Raw genomic sequence first — 19,803 nt, forward strand, 5'->3', positions numbered from 1 at the left:
GCCTTTACAACTGACAATGTTTTAATATGAGAGAAAGGAAAAGGTGCCACTCTATTTCTAATGGCTCTCCACTAAAGCTCCTTCCAAAGGAACCCCTTCCTCCCCTCCCTGTGCAAAAACTGTGCCTGCTGGAGCTCCAGGATTTCTGCAGGTGTCAGTTCTCATACTCCGGGGCTGTCAGCAGAGGGACACAATTTGGTCTGAAAAACGTGTATTTAAAACAACTTCAGGATGTGTTCTGTTATTTTTGTAAAAGGGGTGAAGAAGGCACATCCTTCAATGAAGTTGCCTTTGTCAAGATTTGGCTCAAGAAGGCAGAATTTGTATGCATGTTACAATTCCCAGAGCCTTAGACTCAAGCTCTTTACTCATAATAAAATCACTCATCACTGCTTCACAGCTAGGGATGGAACTAACTCCTTTAAAAAGATGATGGTTTTAGAACTGCAAAACTAAGCTCTATTTCTTTTCCCTGTTTTAAAGAAATTTCTAAGAGAGGATTACATTCAAAAACAGTTGGCCCAAAAATTCTGATACATCAAACAGTATCAGATTTTAGAAAAAAAAAAAAAAAAAAGTACAGTTATTTGAATAGAACATCCATTAGATTTTAAAGAGCATCAAATTAACATACAATATTTCTGGAAAAGAATGCACATAAACCAGTGGCTGCATTCACTCTGGTTATAGAGAAGGAATGAATAATAGAGATAAAGAATCAATACAAAAAATAGAAACAAGAGAGTAAATCTTTATTCATTCAGGAAAAACAATCTCCCTTATAATTTATTTGATTTATGCCAGACACTTTAAATGGAGAAAATTCTAGTCTACCGCTAAACTCACTTCAATCTTTTAAAAGCATTAAGTTATATCCTTGTGCTGTAATCATAGACAAAATAAAATATAGAGCAATCTTCTGTACTTATGACTGGAACAAACCTGTATTACATGGTCTTCACTTGTGATCTCAATGGCTTCTTGACTTTTCTCTAATGCTGTAAATAATGAATTACATGCCCTGGAGAAAAAAGAAAAAGGCATCCAAAAATTGTGTCCACTTAATGCTTCTTATATATGATAAAGTTTTACAACTTCATACTGAATAATGTTGTAGTTTAACAATTAATTTCTTTTCTTCAAGTAACTGACATTCTATAATTAACTACTGCACATTAAAATAAATATTTTATTAAGGATCTGGCTAAATTGGAAGTTCTTTTTTGATAGTGTTTTTGGTAAAATTACCTTAGTTTGAATTGTGCCTGCACCTGTCCAAATTCCAGCTGAATCAACTCATTGTAACAGGCCATTCTACTAGAATTTTCCACATATCTCTGCAAATAAAAGGTTAGAAATATTTCATTAATACACATTTCTGTCTGCAAGGATTTGAAGCTCTGATTTCTCTTGCTTGCTAAAGAACCAGAAAAGGAATAGACATGCTAAAAATGAACATGCTGAGACACGAGCAATGAGAGAAGATTATTTTTTGGTACTAGCAAAACTTTTCAAGTTACTGCATTTTGAAAAGGTGACAGATCCTCATGGCAATGAGATTCAACCAACCTGTTTATTCTCTGTGACTGTCAGCAGGATCAATGTTATTTTTAAAAATCTACTTTTAGCTTTCATGCTGCTTATTTAAAATAACGGTGAAAAAATTGTTGGTAGTTAAAATTATTACAGAATTATTATGAGTTTCTAATTGCTAATATCCCAAATTGTCTATAGAGATGAAATAAAACTTCCTGTGATGTATACCTGATAGACCTGGGGCTTTTATAGCAATGATCTCAGTATCTTTCACTTTTTAAAACACATTTCCTATTTACCAGGTATGAGCCTGAATGGTAAATCTTTGCTCACACTAAATCCCACAGACATGGATAGTTTGGGCAGGAGGATTGATTATCACAGGTAAGCCACCACAATCAAAGCTGCTAAACAAAATTTTCTGTGCTTTGCCATTAGCCCCATCTCCAAGGCTCCATAAATAATTCAGAGCCTGTGCTGAATTACTTATGTGCCCACTTGAATGACTCCGTTCATACAAATGCCATTATCTTCAGGCTGTAGCATTTCCTGGATCTCCTTGCTAGAAATAAGGAGATGGGTGCAAATGGAATGTGATGGGACAGCAAAAATCTGGTGAGCATGCAACCAAATATCTGGAATAGCACTGTAACTCAGGCCTGTTCTTGCTCCATTGCCAGCTGAAGGCAGTAAGGTACCCACTGCACTGATGCACTAACAAGAACCTTTTCTGCTCAGCTGGAATAGTTGCCAAGGAACAGATTCAATGCAATTCTTCCCAGGTGCCTCCAAACAATAGCTAATGGCACTTGACAGTGTGGGAAGCCTGTTTACAATGGGAATTGGCATTTGATAGAAGAAATTTCCCACAGAGCATTCTGCTGTTCATTGCAAGCTGCTCTCTGGCTCTGCCACAGCCACTAATCAATTTGTCAGTGTCAACTTTTCAAGGAAAGGATCAAGTATTTAATCTGAAATAAATGTATGAAGTAGAGTGTCCTGTCAGCCTTCAGAACTGGGGCGTAGCAGAATGAGCAGCAAAAAAAAGATCCACAGGTTGGATCACTGACACAGATGGTGACTGACAGCCAGACTTCTGGAGAGCTCCTGGCATGACAACTTGGAAATGTCAGAGCAAGCCAGCCAAGTGTAGCACATACCCTTGTGAAGCCAGCAGAGATCAGGGGCAATATTGATGACTCTTCACGATCAGGGTGCCTTTGAAACAAGGAGGATAAATCAGAGATTATCTTTGTAATTAACTCAGACCAAATTTCACAATCCATTCATCTGCTTGTATTCCAGATATCACACCAATGGTAATACTGCTAGATCCTTAAAGGATATAGGAATTAAACATTTTTTTTGTATTTTTTATAAGCTTTCATCTTTGTCATGGGTAAGCCAAAATGTTATTTTCCTTCATGCATGTAATGAACTGCTTACATAAAAAAAACTCTAATGGTTCAAGGAAACCAATTAAAGAACTAGATCAAACCAATTAAAGAACTAGATCAAACCAATTAATGAGCTAGATCATTAAACTCTTTCTGTACTGGATCCTTGTTGTTAATGCTGGCATTAGTCAGAAATGCACCTGAAAGTCTGCACAGCCAAAGTTTTAAGAAATTGCTTGTTATCTCAATGTACCAAATCTTAGATGAGCAACTCAAGGTGCCTGAATGAAGATGGATTTTCTAGTGTTGCCTACCCACTCCCTTCTAGTTAATCACATTTGGGACACATTCCCAAGTGAAGTCCCTGAATAATCTGGCTATACTAACTGTGGAAAGACCCTTTAACACACATGAATGTATGTATTTTTCATGGGAAATTCCAACACCTCAGAACTAGTTTTCAGAATTAATGTGTTCTGAAATGTCCATTCCCAAATTATGCTTTGAGGAAATTATCTTCCAGTTATTTAATTTCATGAAATATACACAATTTCTTTATGTTTTATTTTTACATTATTTTGTAAGTAATGTTTTCAAAGGAAGGGGAAGGAAATAGCATATGTAGTACATTACTGAGATGTCATAATCTCTTACAACTTCTGTGGTCAGATGATACTTTGTACTGATCACATTGTTCCATATTGCTTTTCATACTCAGCAGATCTCTGGTTTTTGCTGAGATCAATCATATTAAAAGGCAGGTTAAGAAAGATTCAAAACACAGAGCAGCAAGACAGTTTTGTACAGGATGTTGCAGAAGTTGTTTTAAACACACTCTGAAAGCCTGCAGTGATTGGGGGGAGTGTGAGGAGGAACCCAAAACAAAACTCAAAGTGACATTCTTCAGTGAAAAAACCAGAAATTTAAAAAAAAAAAAAAATCCAGTCAAAGATAGTAAAACATCTGGTACAGCACGTTATTATTAGCACAGTAGGAAGTTCTAATTTAGGTTTAATGTAGTGTTTACTTTTATAATGGTAAGATTTACAGTTTTGATCACAGGTGAAAGTGAAGATATGAGTATTTACCTTTGTACTACACAAATAATGACTGTATTTTCTGAGGCTTTCGTTGTTCTGATAGACCTTTAAATAAAAAGCAAATTAAATTATTTTTAAGTTCACATTTCAGAAAATATGACTTTACAGAACCTTCAGACAGCACTTTTCTTAAAATATCTCTTTTAAACCACTTAACAACAAAAGTCAAATCCTGAGTCTGCTGCTAAGAAAGGAGAATAAATTATATCTGAGACTCCATGAACAAAGATTAACCTATAGCTCAAATACTCTCAGTGGGGGATAGCAAAAAACATCATCTCTGAAAGAGCATATAATGGACTTTTAATGGACTTGCTTTAGAGGCTTGACCTCACTCATTTAAGGTGCATTTTACTGAGTTCTGGGACAGATTGTTAAAAATGGAACAAGGGAACAGTGCTGCTGCCTAGTCTTGGCCTGGCACAGATCTCATCTACTGCCCCAGTGCAGCAAGAAGAGTCTTTGCCCCAGCACAGTGCCCAGGGCACAGTGTCACCCTGCCACCCCAGGGACTGTCAGTCCAGACACATTCCCAAGGGTGATTCCACTGCAAAGCCACTGGAGCAGGCACTGCTGCCTGGCACGTCCTGTGGAGGCTCACAAAGGCAAATCCTCTCCTCCTTTTCCATACTTTACAGCAGTTTCTAAAATTTATTTTGAATCTGTTTGCAGTTTTGCTCTTCATAACATATTTTGAAATGTTGTAGATACAGAAACGTGCACACCAAACATTGTCTGTTTGCATTGGGAGTTATTCAGTTATTCACTTCAACAGGAAGTCATATTGCAAAAAAATTAGAAAAATAATGAAGTGAATGAATTAATTAAGGTGCTTGGTAGCACATGCTACCTTTGCAGTTGATTTGGTGTGAAAACAGGGAACCAGGTAATTGAAAAAAGCACCAAACAACAAAAGAAAACAAAAAAAAAAAATACCCAACAGTTCACTATGGCAAAATTTGTATACTGTGGCTCCAAACCAGATGGAGCTTCAGAGACCCTAGGACACAAAACCAAAAATGCTGCTGCTATCAGATGGAAAGCACTGAAGTAACAGTATTTGATGTTGTCAGTGCACACCTGTCTAAAACGAAAAAAAAAAAAAACAAATCAATGCAGGATAGAATTTATAAAAACATCATATAAAATCAAGAAAACTTTGATGATGTGCTGAGCACTAATTACACTGAAACGGTGCTTACCTGCATAATGCTTCTGCATCAAAGTATCTGGAATGTCTATGGTCAATGATGATAATGTCATGGTGCTTATCTAGAAAACATTCTAGTGCAGACTGAGGCGTCCTGGCAATATTGCATCGAAATCCAGCCTTGTCACACGCCCAGCGGAACCCGTTACTCTGCTCGTCTTCCTCAGCAAACACTAAAAGTACCTGGGGAGAAGGCAGGCAGTGGATCATCACAAACACATCTTACAGCAGATTCTGTGACTTTTCCCTGCTCTTAACATGCTTTTTAAAGTCATTTTTGAGGCTTTATCAATTGTTTTTAATATAGTTGGTTTCTCCGGACCACTGCTGTTTCATGGTTGCCTGTGTACAGAGGTGTTTCAAGTGTATGGAACAGTGTGCCAGAGGCAAGTATATCCACATGGGAAGAACAAGCTTTGGAACTGTCTCTCTTGTCATTGTCTACAAAGAGAGCTTAGGCAATCAGCTGAGACAAGATTCCTGTGTTTCAGTGTACATGAAGCAACAGCAAGTCCACTTCTCCAAAACTGTCTCACATGCAACTTTTTCCTTGGGGTTATTTTTCTTGCCATGATCATATTCCAGAAAAGGGGAAAACAAATAAACAAAAAAACCCCAATAACAACAAAAACCCCACAGTTCATCTTGTGTGATTCAGTATTTAATGCTGCTTCAATGGCATGACAAAAAGTCTGGTTTCCTTTCCATCTCATCCTAATTCCCCAAAGTACTGGATGCTGCCAGCTCTGTGGGGTTTCTAGAAATTCTGGACAGGCTGGTCCAAAGGAACTCGTGCCAGACTGAAATCATAAGCAGCATCACTGTATATGGAGTATGTCCCCGTGTGACTCCTACACAAATCCTGCCATGGGATTTATATCACAGAAGGAGATTATCATAGCTGAAATCCAGAACTGGAGGTCAGATCTGGGAGCCACTATTTGCCCTGTCCTAACTTGCCATGTAATTGCCAGTAAATAATCTCTCTAAGCCTTTTTTAAATCAACACAATGCCTATACACTAAAAGTATGATAAGGCCCAATTCCTTTAAAATGTATTCTAGGATTTAATATAGAAGATGAACAAAGTCTGCTAAGGAAGACTTACTGATGTGATTGTGCTTTGCATTAGGATAATGTTTTGCAGAAGAAAGCTACAGATCTATGTTGTGTTGATTTTGGGGATGGCCCAGCACATGCAGCCTTTTGGGAAAGGTGGGTAACTAAGCCAGCATTTGGTCTGTTTCCCAAAGACACCAATCTTTCAGCAGCTGATTTAAACCACACTCAGATATGTTTTGGTCAGGCAAAGTGAAGCATGTGTAACTCACATCACATCCCACTGCTGTTTATCTTCTGTGTGATTTTAGGAACTCCAGTGCTGTTACACTTTGGACCAGGCTGGTGAAATGTCTATCAGTAAATCTTAATATTTCCATGTACTGCGTATTTTTGTAAGAATGAAGGATTTTGGACACATTCAGTTCAGGTTCCTTTTACAGCAACCTGCAAAACTGTTTGCAAAAACATGTCATAGTCTGGGCTACATTTAGTGAAGTTAATCTGTAACACTCCTTAAGAGGGGAAGAATGCATTTTAGCAATAGCACAGAAAGTCAGCAGATCTGAGTTGTATGATTGAATCTGGCAAAAATGTGATGTTGCCTACCTTTTCCTTCCCTCACACCTGCCAGCTATACCACCAGGATAAATCAGTGGCATTTCAGAGTGGTCCATGACTGGACAGAAGTGATACAATAATTAAAAACAACACAGGTGACAGAAATACTCAAGGACTATTCTGCTTTTGGGGAACAGCTGGATGAGGATATCCAACAATCTGATTTTTGATGATATAACTGTTCTCAAGAAGATGTTAAACTGCAGTTCTTAAGAAAGACATTTTCAAATTATTAGGTCCACATTGCCTCTACTGAGGAGTTTTGCAATTACTGACTGAGGAACATCTTGGATGATTAATGGTTCCTTGGGATATGGGAGAATTTCAAAGGAAGTCCAAAGGAGCCATAACTCCAAACCTCATGTCCATCCCAGGCAAAGTAAGGGGACAAATGACATAAACCTTTTATTAATAAAGGGATAAAAGAGGATTAATTATCAGTCAGTAATGAATAATTTTTTTAAAAAAGTATTTTGCCAAGTTCACTTCCTATCTTTTGCAATGATATTGCAAATTTGGTTGGCTTGGTATCAGTTTGGTGAGATTTTAAGAATTTGACTAGCAGTAAAACACAAAATGAGGCACAAGCTAAGTTGATTACAAGGTAACTGATAGCAAAAAAATAGATAGTTCTATTTTTATGAGCTGAGAGATGGTTGGAGAAAACAGGCAGGGTTTTTGGATAACACACAGACAGAATCTCATTATAAAAATCTGTTATGTCCACATTATCTCTTGAGCAAAATACTCTGTGAAGATCTCTACAATATGAAAAATTCCAGTCATAAATTTCAGCTAACATCTGTGATGTTTTAGAAATCAAGACTTCAGTTTGAACTGCTGTGTTACCTGAAGTTGATCTCGATGAAGTCTCATGGGGCCAAACTGCACATCTGTTACTGGTGCCTAGAAGAAATAAGAAGGGAAATTATTAATTAATAATACCTAAGAAAGAAGAAACATTGTATCTGTTATCTCTCTTATCTACCATTGTCTGGGGGATATATTGCTATGAGGCTGCATCTTGATGAGGGTCTTATTCTGGTTTTGTACATTTATATGCTAAGCTGTCTTAACAGTTAGAAACAACAAGCTAGTCTTCAAGATATTTTTTAATTCTTATTTTAAATGTAAACTAACAGATTAGTCATGGAAGTCTGGGAGACAGATTGTTATTTTTCACTATCTTCTGTATCACTCCAGCTGTTCTGCAAAACACAGAAGTGTTTAAAAACTGCTTCTTTTAAAGTCCAAAAAAGCATTACAGCTCCAGGAGAAATGCAAAAATACATAATTCTGATAGAATTTGAAATGGAACAGGTGACCAAGGGTGCTACAGGAACACACTGATTTAATTTCTCCAAGAGCATTTTGCTGCATTCCCTGCAGCCCACCCAGGGAAGGTTCCAGAACTCAGGAACATTTGGGATGAAGCTTTGTTTGAAAACCCCTGCAAAAATGCTGTCCTGTGTCATGCTTTTGACACATCAGTGATTCCCACATTAGGTTCTGTTCAGTGTAGGACCCAGGGACTCGTTGGCCACACAGGCTTTGCTCTGGTGAGTGGGTAGGTGATTAAAGGAGCACTCCAGGGAGTGGGGCAAACAGGAGTGGGGCAAACAGGAGTGGGGCAAACAGGAGTGGGGCAAACATGAGCATGGCACAGCAGTTCACACAGGCAGGGTGACAGGTTTCCTCCTGCTAGTGGGAATTTTAGTTTGTTGTGTTTCTGTTGGTTGGTTGGTTTGGGGTTTTTTTGTTAGTAAAACAAAAAAATCTTTCAGAACTGCATGCTCCACTCTTCCTATGACCTTAATGCTTCATTGCTCAGCCCCAAGAGTATGCCATTTGTGATTTTATTTATTTATCAACTTGGAAGTCATCACTGCAACGTTAAATAAGCAACAAACATGAGTCAAGGAAAAATGGCAACACAGTGCCTACAAATGCATGCCAGGAACCAGTGTTTGCCTGTCTTAAGGGGGTCTTTAAGAGCTGATGTTAAAATGACATGGAGGAGTTTCAGATTTATTCAGTCATTCTGGTCAGATTGGCTTAGTTTAAATACATTCCAGCCATTACCTTTTTTCTCATTTTGACCAAAAATCTCTCCTCAATTGAAAAACTCAAGCAGCTTTACTGTCCCCTGTGGTACATCATCCAATTATTCAAAATCTGCACTACAAAACAGCAAAGACTTTTGGTGATATAACACACATAGAAGGACAGAATCCAGCTCTTTGCAGCAGTGTTACTGGTTTTGCAGCACTAACAGTAGTGAATCAGTAAGATCAACAGAAATGCCTGAAGGACATGGAGAGAGCATGTCAATTGAGTAAAAGATACTTTTTTACATTCACTTTTGTGTCCAGAACTGTACTTCAAATCAAACCTTGGACTTTCTGTGCACTCTACCTGCCAGCAAGAACCAGTGAGTGTTCCATGTCACTGGGCAATGGCCTGAGCTGGAGGGTCCAGATCCAGAGCTGAACTTCACTGGCATCTGGGGGGATGCAAAACCCCATCACACCAATGCCAGTGTCCCCCTGGACTATCAGTCCCAGCCCAAAGGGAATTTAACAAAGGAGACAGACACAGTATTGCCAGTTACTGCTTTTCAGATGCTTCTTTCTTTTAAGACGTTTATGAATGATCACCAAAGTATTTAAAGGACTGAGCCTGAAAAACACTTTTCTGCCAGAAATCTGTGGCTATTGCTGCAATGAAAATACCTGCCTATGCACCATTTATGCCTAAGTCACAAGAAGTGACCAGATGAGATAACCTGGCTTGTTACACATTAACTTGGTGTCCTGAGTAGAATTAAAGCCTTGGTCTGCATCTCAGCTGGAAAATTTTGGTGAACTCCAGTTAATTCTTAATCCTGTTGAAATCTCTTCAAATAACTTGATTAATCATTTAAACTTTTTGTGTGCTGCAGGTAGCACTGAGAAGTAATATGTTGTTTAGCTATTGTGTCAAAAACCAAGGCTTCAGCAAGGATTAGCTGAAACTCTCAACGATCGCTGAACTAAATGAGCTTTAAAAATACCTCTAATGCTGAAAGCTTCTAACAAAACCAACCACAGCCAAAGCTCACACGTATAGTAACTGCACAAACATATTTTTATTCACTCACACCTTCTTCTACTTCTTCCTGGGAATTACTTCCCTAGACAAAAGCTTGAGGACATTTTCAGACTGGCAGACACGACTTAGGCATGTGACAGCCTTCCAGGCAGGCACAGATTGAGAAGAGTGTCTGAGAAGACAGAGGTAGAACCTGTTGTGGGTTCCTGGAACTGCCTGTGACCGAGCTGGGTCTGGTGCCAAGGAGCTGCTGACGCAAAGTCTGTAAGAGCAGCGTGAGTGACTGTGGCTCTTCAAACACACACAGGGCAATGCAGCCATTTTACCTTCTCTGACCCTGAACTACTGCTGGTAGCACTTATTTTCCCTCAAATCTGCCTTTCTTATTTGAACACTGTTTTCTGTCCTGTGGAATTCATCCCAAGGCAATAGAATGAGCCATAAGTGATTGACAGCTGTCATCCACTGACTGCTGTGAGCAGCTCAGCACTCGCCAGAAATTATCTTTGTGTTGTAGCAGCTGCATTGCAAACACTGAAATTGCCTATAGAAATAGCCCATGTTTCCAATGCCCTGAGAAAAGTGAATGTTGGGTAAATAAAAACAAGTGAAATAAGCCTTAAAAACACAGATCTACACAACTGTGACTGATCTGATTAAAGTACAACAAAGCCAGTGCTGACCCAATGTAACCTGGTAAAGTACTTCTTTCTGTGAGTCATTCTTCATACTTTACCAGAACAGAATCCTGTAGAGGAATAGTCTGTTCATCAGTGCTGAACTGTTTTTATTTTCTTCTTACAGCTAGAAAAACTTCAGATGAATTTGCTCAATGAATAAATGCAGAAAGGAATAAAGGGTGGCCATAAAGTCAGCTTGATTCACATTTGGTGATAAATTGCCTGGCTGGTGACAGGGACAGATGTATGCAGCCCATAGGTCTCCTGTTTGCTAGAAGTGGTGTATCCTGGCTTTCTCCAAAATATCTCTTACCATTACCCATTGGAGAGGAGAGCACACCTAAAATTTTGGGCAGAATCAGCTCCTGAAAAATCCTTTGGCTACTTCCATGCAATACTCCTGCTATGGAGGCATAAATGCATTCCTTCTGGAAGATGATTTTCTCAAGACACCTCTTTGCTGAAGTTTTTTATTTTCCCTAGCATCCACAGCACTCCATCCCTTCCTTTCTGCCACAGCAGGAGCTGTGCTGGTGACAGGAATGGCTCCTGCTCTGACCATTCCATGCACAGCCCTGTTCTCCTGACAGTCCCTCTCCCTAAAGGGCAGCTGGCAGCTCTGCTGCTCCTGCTGCTCTTCTCACCTTTTCCAGGTGAGCACAGCTTCTTTTTCCTGCAGCTCACTTGAAAAGAGGTGCCATGAACTTTTGCTGAATGGATTGCTGATGGAAGCTGCTGCTGGAGGGCAACATCTGCGTTCAGTGGGCAGACAGTCAGAATCTCTGACTCATTGTAATACATGACAAATAACTACAGTGATTAGACACATGACTTCACTGCTGGTCCTAATGGAACACAGCCAGCAAAATTCACGTTCCTCAGATCAACGTTTTAAGACATCACCAAAATTTTTAATCTGATTTTAAAATACATACTTATATTTTCTACATATACTAGGTACATGATATGAATCTGCATGAGTTGACTCATCACAGTGAGAATTAACAGTCTTCATTATCAAGAAATGCTGGAAGCCACAGGACTGTTAGCATACACTTAATTTTTGTAATTCTAAGAAAAACAGATTCATTTCACAAAGGAAAAAAATCCTTTCTCTTAACCTACCATTTTAAGCATAGATTTATCATCCCAGAAAACAAAAGCTCAAATGAACGTATAGATTTATACCATCCCCATTCAGGTTCTATTTGCTGCAGAAATTTGAATTCTGCATGATAATATACTTTCTCAGAAACCTGAGCCAAATCTTCCTGGATGCTAAAAGCTGGGAAATAAACAATTTTCTTACAAACTAGCATGACAAGGTACAGGATCTTGTCCAGTCAGGTCATACCAGCATGGTTTTTTTCTCAACAGAGAGAGGCTTTGTGACTTTTTGTAGCTCATACTACAGAGAAAGAAAGTCTCCATGTTCAGGATCAAGTTTTCACAATTCACATTTTTCTTTGCTTATCACAACATTCAGCACTTCCTGAAGTATATGAATTCTAGTCCAATCCATGTTCATCTACCTATTTTTTTTCCCAAGGAAATGCACCTATGTAGATGACTTAAGATCTTCTCTCCTATTTTCCATGAGCTTTCTGCTAGACACTGAACATCACTCTTCATGTGCTCCTTGTAGATTTTGACAGCATCTTTTTGTTACCAAGTCAACATCAGTGCAAGTAACATGAAATGATGTCCAAGCAGATCTTCCTAACAGGCCACTGTTCAGAGCATAAAATTAATTGTATAGCCCATGGACTGAATTCTGACCTGTCAGGAAATCCTGTGAAATCCAGAGCAATTCCATCAAATGCAAGGAAAATATACTGGATGTACTTCAGTGTAAACAAAGTGGGGGTCCAGCCCTGTGCAGTTCTTTCTTTTGTTGTTTGGAGGCCACAACAGTTTGAATAAAGAATAAGAGAGAACAAAGTGTCCAAGGTTTCTGCCTTTGCTCAGCAATTCAAGGACAAAGGTAAACTTGGCCTTCAAAGACCCTATGCTGTACAGAGTCAGTTTATTCTTTGCTGAAATAAAAAAAAACATGAGTTCTGAAAGGCATTTATTTACCAAATACCAAATTTACCAAAACTGCTCTTCAACCTGGATGAAATCAATTATTCCAGCCCTTGCTATTTTTTTCCTATTTCTGCTTCATAAAAGATGCAGACAAATGTCACAGACTCTAAACTCATAATGTAGCATCCTGACTCAGTGCTTTGATAAAATCTAGCATTTAGATTAATCTAAACCGTGTTCTCACTGATGCATCTCTCTCAGCAAAACAATTCAGATTTATATCTATATCACAGGGCCTGCAGATCACTCGGTGTTTTGCTCTGGTATAGTTTTCCTTTTATCAGTTTCTTGTTTTTAATTGATTCCTAGAAGAATTATCTGAATGCTACCATGTAACAATACAGCAGACAGTAAGTGATGGGATAACACACCCTCTGTTTCTTAATCTCTTAAATTTTAGTGCCCGTTTTTGAACCTATTTACCTAAATGAGCTCAAGAGCCCAACTCTGGCCTCCAATTCACATCATTAGCAGCACACAATTTTGACAGCTTGCAGTTTTTGTGAGAAGAAAAGCTTTATTGAGTGTAATGAGTTGCCAGAGCTCTCACATCAGGGATGTAACCATCTCTCTGGGGATGTAACCAGCCACAGGACTCACTTTCTTATTCCCAATAAACTTGCAACACCTTTACTCCTCCCAAAATCCAGCACCTCTTCCATTACTCACCCTGGGGGTAATTTTTGTGTTAAGCCAGGTCCTGAGGAAGCCTCCCAGGAAATTCCCACCCTGGTGGCACTGGGACTGCTTTAGGGGAGTGTGGGCACACAGGGCTGAGCACAAGGACTGTCTGAGCTGCACCAGGGCTCTCCCTGCCACAGCTGATTTTTGGCTATGTGCTCAGCTTGCCACACATGCCAACCACTATTATAGATATTTGTTAGTTTGTGTTTTGGGCCTGGCTGCCCACTGCCCTCAGTGCAGTAAGTGAAGTTAAGTTAGAACAGAACTTCAACAATTGCTGTTGGGAAATCACACTTGCTACCTTCTTGCACACTTCAGACATAACCAAAACCTCCCACTTTCTACTGTTTGTAAGTTCTTCCCTTATGCTTCACAGGAAACTTTGGTTATCAAACTGCAAGCGCAGCACATGCAAAAGTGAATCATTGTTGGGCTGGAATAATTAATGATGCTGTCCCAAAGTGACTTGCATTATCATCTGCACTGTGGTAAGGCCTGGATGGCCTCTGGTCCATGTGGTCACACTGTACAATGACAGCAGAAAAAGCCAGCCAGCAGTCCCTGCCCACTGGTAAGGGTCTGAACTTTTACACAGAACAGGCTGACAATTTGGGGGACTGTTTCAGCTCCTGATAGGGTATTGAAGCGGTAACATAAATGTCATTATCACTTAGTGTGCCTATGGAACGACTGCACAGATCTCCAAACCTGAAAAGGCAGGTTGCTGGTTTCATTCTGACATTCAGAGGCAGTGAGGCACTGAGGGAGGGGACACCCCCAGCCCTGCCTGTGCTGAGCCCTGGCATCCCTGGGCAGGGTGTCCTGTGCCCCTCCTTGCTGGCCAACTTACAGCAGCAAGCACTGGCAATACTGAGACCATGAGGCTGATGCCTGGGAAACACCCACTTATTTCTGAAATTCAGAAGTGTGTTGGTGAGAATTCAAACAAGTTGTATAACATCTTGGTAATCACAGAAGTACTGTAGGTTTCTAAGCTATGCAGATACAACTTGTGCAAAACAACTGCAAATTTCACACTACATACGTACACAAGAGTCCTCCCTCTCAATGAATCACACATCAAAAAGGGATGGAATACACCAGCCAAGTCAGGAAAAGAGCCATTTACTCATTAATCCACACTTTTCTGTCTGATGAGAACAAAGTAGAATAGAAACTAGTCCTCATATAAAAAACCATTAAAATCCAGCAAATTGTATTTGCTGCAGCATCTACCTGATTCAAAGACCCCTTTTAGACCTGCATTTTATTCACAAGTAAGCTGAGCTTGAAATTTCATCTATTTGTCCCTTTAAAAGAGAAAAAAAATGTGAATCATACACTCCACAACAACAAATGTGAATAACCATAAAACTGGTCTGTGCCTCATGGTTGTCATTTTGCCAAACCCTATTCTGACCAACCAGCACAAAATTTAAAGTGCCCTAAGTCCTCATAATCTTAAGATTTGAGATGGATCACTGGGGTCTTCATGAAGGTCCCACTTTCTGACTGAAAGTGCTGGAAAGAACTTCTCCATTCAAGCCAAACATGCACAGAACTTTGTCTGGAGGCATATTGAATCCTTGGGTTGCTCACTAAACTATAGTCAAGTATTTCTGTGTGGTGAGAGCATTCTGTGGAGCATCTGTAGTTATATCCTGCCCTAAGAGAAAACCAGCAGCTTAAATGATCTGGCTGTGCTTTAGAATAATTTTTTAAACCCTATAATAATGGTTTTCTATACATAGGCTGCAGAAATGGTTGCCTTTATCAATGAAAAAAACCCAACCAACTAGTATGAACATTTTCAGCTGTTCAAACAGGAACAGAATGTGCAACATGCAGAAACTGAATTGGTTCAGTTGAAGAAAAAAAAAGAGGTTATCTTTAAAGCACTAGCACCTAATTTCACATTTTATTAGTTTCTGACAAAATTAAAGGGTCAGACAGAATGCCTGCACTTCAGAGCAAATGTCCTGCAAAGTCAGACATCCCTGGTATTCTGGGCTTATGTACAGGTAAGGGCTGTGATTGCCCCTGTGAGATGGTACCTCATGGGCAGCTGAACAGCACATCTGGGTGGATATTGCAGCTTGCTGAGTTTCAGCAGCTCTTCCCTTGTACTCCAGCGACTCTGAGACTCCTCTGTTTTCCCCCTGGCAATCAGGGCCAGCCACACTCTATCTCACAAAATGCTTTAATGGCAGCCACATAAAAAACAACGTGCCTAGCAGCTCCCAGAAGGCTGAGAGACCTCTTCCCCTCAGCTGACAGAATTCTGGTTACTCCACTGGCTGGCAGAGCTGTGACTGAGCTCTGGGGACCAACTCGCTCCTCGCGCGCCGCCACTGCTATGAAAGTTTCAGTGTGCTGTCCTCTCTCATCTGCTGGCAGCAGCAACTTCTACCCAGATGTAAAGACTAGCCAAGTCAACAGAGAAGAAATTGGTCTGTAAGTCTTGCAGGTCATCAGCCAAGACGTGTTCAGAATCAGAGCATTAAATATATCGGTGTTCACATAACTCCTAACAAATAAATGCAGCCTTTGGCTCCACCAACATCTTTGTCTAACAGGAAAGGAACTTCTCACTCGTCTGCTGTCGCCTCAGGTGTATTCATTTTACAGGCAGGCTGTGGCTGACTTTCCATCCCCCCTGCTTGAGCAGACACTTTAGTACAAATACAACATTCTTCTGGCCCTGAGGGAAATTCTTCCTGCCTGCATTTTAACAGTTGAACTGCACGGCACTCTGGGAGACTTAAATATGGCACAGTAGTTCTATTGTTTAATATTATTAAAACTGCTTGCTCTCTTGTGATTCTGCAAGATCCTGAAGTATAGCAGTAATAGCTAACTTATTTCCTATCTATCAGCTAGTTCTCTTGTTTTTTCTGGTGGATACCACTTACTAGTTTTATTTTAGAGATGATTACAGATGCATCAGAATACAACAGAACTCCATTATCAGTTTTCATTTTTTCCTTATGAATATGAATTTCAGTGACAGTTTTCTTTGAACCATCTGGATTTGAACAGACTCATCTGACTAAAAGGAAGTTCCAGTCTACCAGGAAGTTTTCCAACTACTTTATGCCAGACAAACTTTTCATGGCTTGATCTACCAACACTACAATCCTCACAAACAGACCAAGCAAAGCAAGAGAGTACAGCCCAAAAATAGCACAATTCAGTCAGTGGATCTGCTAGGCTTCCTAGAAGATCTCAGTTTTATCCTAAATCTCAATTGTTAAGGAATAAACTTGCTTTTTTTTTTTTTTTTTTGGTCACTATTAACACATTTTTCGTGCTGACACAGTTCAGGCTTTACTGTCAACAGTAATTTTTTTAACCTGCTGCCATCTGTTATCTTTTCTTAGAGATCTCCAGCCTCTGCATAAGTGGATCAAGCATCCTGGATGTGCCAGTTTAGTCCTCCAAGACTGGATGGTGACAGTATGAAGCTGCCTCCTCCTCTTCCCCCTTCCCTGTTCTCCCAGCCATCTGCCACACACATCATCTTCACAAGCTCACCCAGGTGTCTGTGAACCTGCTGGACATCACTAGAATTCTTTAGGGTCAAGGGGTGGCTCTGCCCACCTTCAGGATGAACAAACTCACCTGTGCTCTATCCTGCCTGGGAACTCCCTGAGCCACAACAAAGGAACAAAGGTGCTGTCTCTGAGATGGGATTTTGTAGATAGAATAAATGCAAAGTCAGTGGGACAGCAGCCAGGACAGCAAAGGAGAAATGTTCAATACTGATAATAAGCATAACTGTATTTTTGTCTAGAGTACATGTTTCTCAGACTGAGTGGAACTGTCAATTGACACTTGAGAAAACCAAGAGGAGTTCTTGGCAGTCAAACCTTTTCTAAATATGGAACTTTGTCTCCAACAAATGAAGACTTGAGACTGCAGGCATATTCAAGATGTCTTTTTAAAAACCTGAAGAAATTCACAACAGTACATTTTTATTTTTTTTTTACTCTAAGGTTTAGCATTAATTTTGTTTGCTCACAGCTATAACCAAGCCAACAGATTAACTTCAGGTTTTATGATAAGGAGCAAAACAGATTTAAGAGTCCTGGGCATCCCTTTCTTTTGACCACTAGGAACCCCAGTGGCAGGGGGGATGAGTGACTGGCTTCCTCTAATACAGATGCCTCTTCATTCCTGAGGACCTACAGGGTAGTTTGAAACCTGACACTGGTTTTCTGCCTGACTCTGGCTCAGTAACACACAGAGCTTCTGCCAGCCCACAGGGCTCGTTAAATATCACAGGCCTGGGGTGGGATCACGTCTTTTTTTCCTTGAGTAGAACTTTTTACAGTTATGCCAATCCCCCTAACTCTGCATGTCTTTAATAAAGTAGGATTTTCATTATAATCAGAACTGCAATTAAGTAGAATTTATTGCAACAAAGGAGTTTTTCATGCTAGTTTTCTTGTAAATATAATTTCACTCTATCTGGATTTGTGGTAGGCACACTCCATTTTATTTCATTTAAATTTTAAAAATCTGTGTAATTATACTATTATCTTTGATACAAAGCAATTTCTGCATCTTCTGCCTATGAGTATCATTTTCTTTACAAAAGAACTGCTGGATGTGCCAAAGGAGATGCTGCTGGTACAAAATAAACTATTATTTTGTACCAGCAGCACGATTTTCTCCATAGAGACACACAAGCAGTCAATATCTTACCATCTCCTAGTAAAATTTCACAGGATTAAAGCTGTGGCAGGCAAGGAGCAACCAACTCCAGCACAGGAGTCCCTCACAAGGCAGCTCTTTAATAAACAATCCATCATCAAGGAAGCTCTGACATTGTAGCCCTTAACTGGGAAACAAATCCAGCTGGGTATCAAATATCCACTTAAGATGAAATCTTGCCCTACTGTCCAAATACACTCTCTCCAGGTACCATGTTAGCATTTCTCAAATTAAGTACATGGGTCATAATTATCAAGATAACAATCTATAGATGTTGAATAGCCTCACAGAAATTATTTAACCTTGAGATTTCCAGGAAAGAGAGAGAACATCTGGAGATACTTGCATCAAATACTTTTACAAGTTGTATGGCATCAGTGAAGCTTTGTAACAGAGCTGCTGCAATCACAAAGTTTGAAAGATTTGCAAAGATCTGTAACATGGGGGGTAAGAAGAGAAGATGCAAAAACAGAGTAAATCTTTAATGTAAATGTGTTCACCTGCAAACTGCCCAGCATAAGTGCTGTATAAACCATGAATGTTTATAAGCACACAGCCAGCAGTGGCTGAAAGGTGCATTTGATGGAGCAGATGTGGACTTTTCATGTGTCACTTGAAGAGACACTACAGAACAGTGCTTGCCTTCCCTATAATGAGAGTGGGTGTCAGAAATTTTTTTTCTCAGAAGCTTTATCAGACTCCTCAGGTTACCAGTCCTCAGACCCTTGAGTGGGCCCTTCCACAGGGCATGTCTGAACACCAGCACCATGTGCTGCCTCTCAAACGAGCAGATTCTCTGCTCCTCCCTGCAAGTACTGCAAAACTTCAGCCAAGCCAAGACTTGAACAGCAAAAACAGCTTCTCAAATATCAGGGTCAGCAGGTGCTCATCACCTTCTGCACAATTTTATTGACACCTAAATTCATCTGTCTCTTCTAAAAAGGTCTGATGTTGCCACTGAGAGTGGCACAAATGTTTCACAACAGGACCCAGTGCTGGAGCTGTGCAGAGGTGGCTCTTCTGTCACAGAACAGAGCTTCACACAGCCCCTTTCAGTCAGGCAGCAACATCCCCATTCAATTTGGGTAACAGTGATGAACTAAAAGGAGGAGCAATATGAAAGAGAGAGGCTCCACTTACTCATTACATAAATAAATAGAGTCCACCTATGCAAAACCCCCATAATTAGCTGCAAGGAACACTGGCCTCTATCCAAAATCAATCTCCCTTGAGATCCGAATTCTGGCATTAGACAAGCTTGTCTAATCTGTTTTGCAGCTATCCAGAATATGTTTCTCACTCTGCTGGTTTTTTAAGCAAAGGATGCAGAAGCCTTGGGCCTTCTTTTGAGAGTGTGAAAGCTTTATGCCAAAGAACAAATGAGAAAATAGACATTAAAGTCCTGTCTGGCGACACCATTAATAAGTTCACAGTCACCATTTCCTTCTTCCTCCCCTGCACCAAGTGCTTCTTCCCAGACAGTGATCCAGACTGCTGATAGCTCTGGCTGGGAGCTTTTACCAGAAATTTTAGCAGGAAATGTTAATTTGCAAGCTTCAGTGTCCTCCCTTGGGGAGGATGGATGCTGTATCTGCACGACCAGACTGTGGGGACTTAACTGG

At 40.0% G+C, this 19,803-nt stretch overlaps 1 protein-coding gene across 4 annotated transcripts in view; it reads right to left on the minus strand.

The window, feature by feature from the left end:
- The window catches only part of PDE8A (phosphodiesterase 8A), a 138,114-nt gene that overhangs the window by 23,567 nt on the left and 94,744 nt on the right, over window positions 1–19,803 (minus strand). For all 4 annotated transcript variants that reach the window (XM_079317839.1, XM_079317840.1, XM_079317842.1 and 1 more), the window contains exons 2-7: window positions 7,773–7,829; window positions 5,236–5,426; window positions 4,022–4,078; window positions 2,697–2,754; window positions 1,249–1,337; window positions 943–1,021 (exon numbers count right to left, since the gene is read on the minus strand). In XM_079317839.1, coding sequence (XP_079173965.1) covers window positions 943–1,021; window positions 1,249–1,337; window positions 2,697–2,754; window positions 4,022–4,078; window positions 5,236–5,426; window positions 7,773–7,829 — 531 coding nt within the window. The remainder of the gene's footprint in view (window positions 1–942; window positions 1,022–1,248; window positions 1,338–2,696; window positions 2,755–4,021; window positions 4,079–5,235; window positions 5,427–7,772; window positions 7,830–19,803) is intronic.

The sequence above is a fragment of the Erithacus rubecula genome (assembly GCF_903797595.1).
Source record: "Erithacus rubecula genome assembly, chromosome: 14".
In the NCBI taxonomy this organism is placed as follows: Eukaryota; Metazoa; Chordata; class Aves; order Passeriformes; family Muscicapidae; genus Erithacus; species Erithacus rubecula.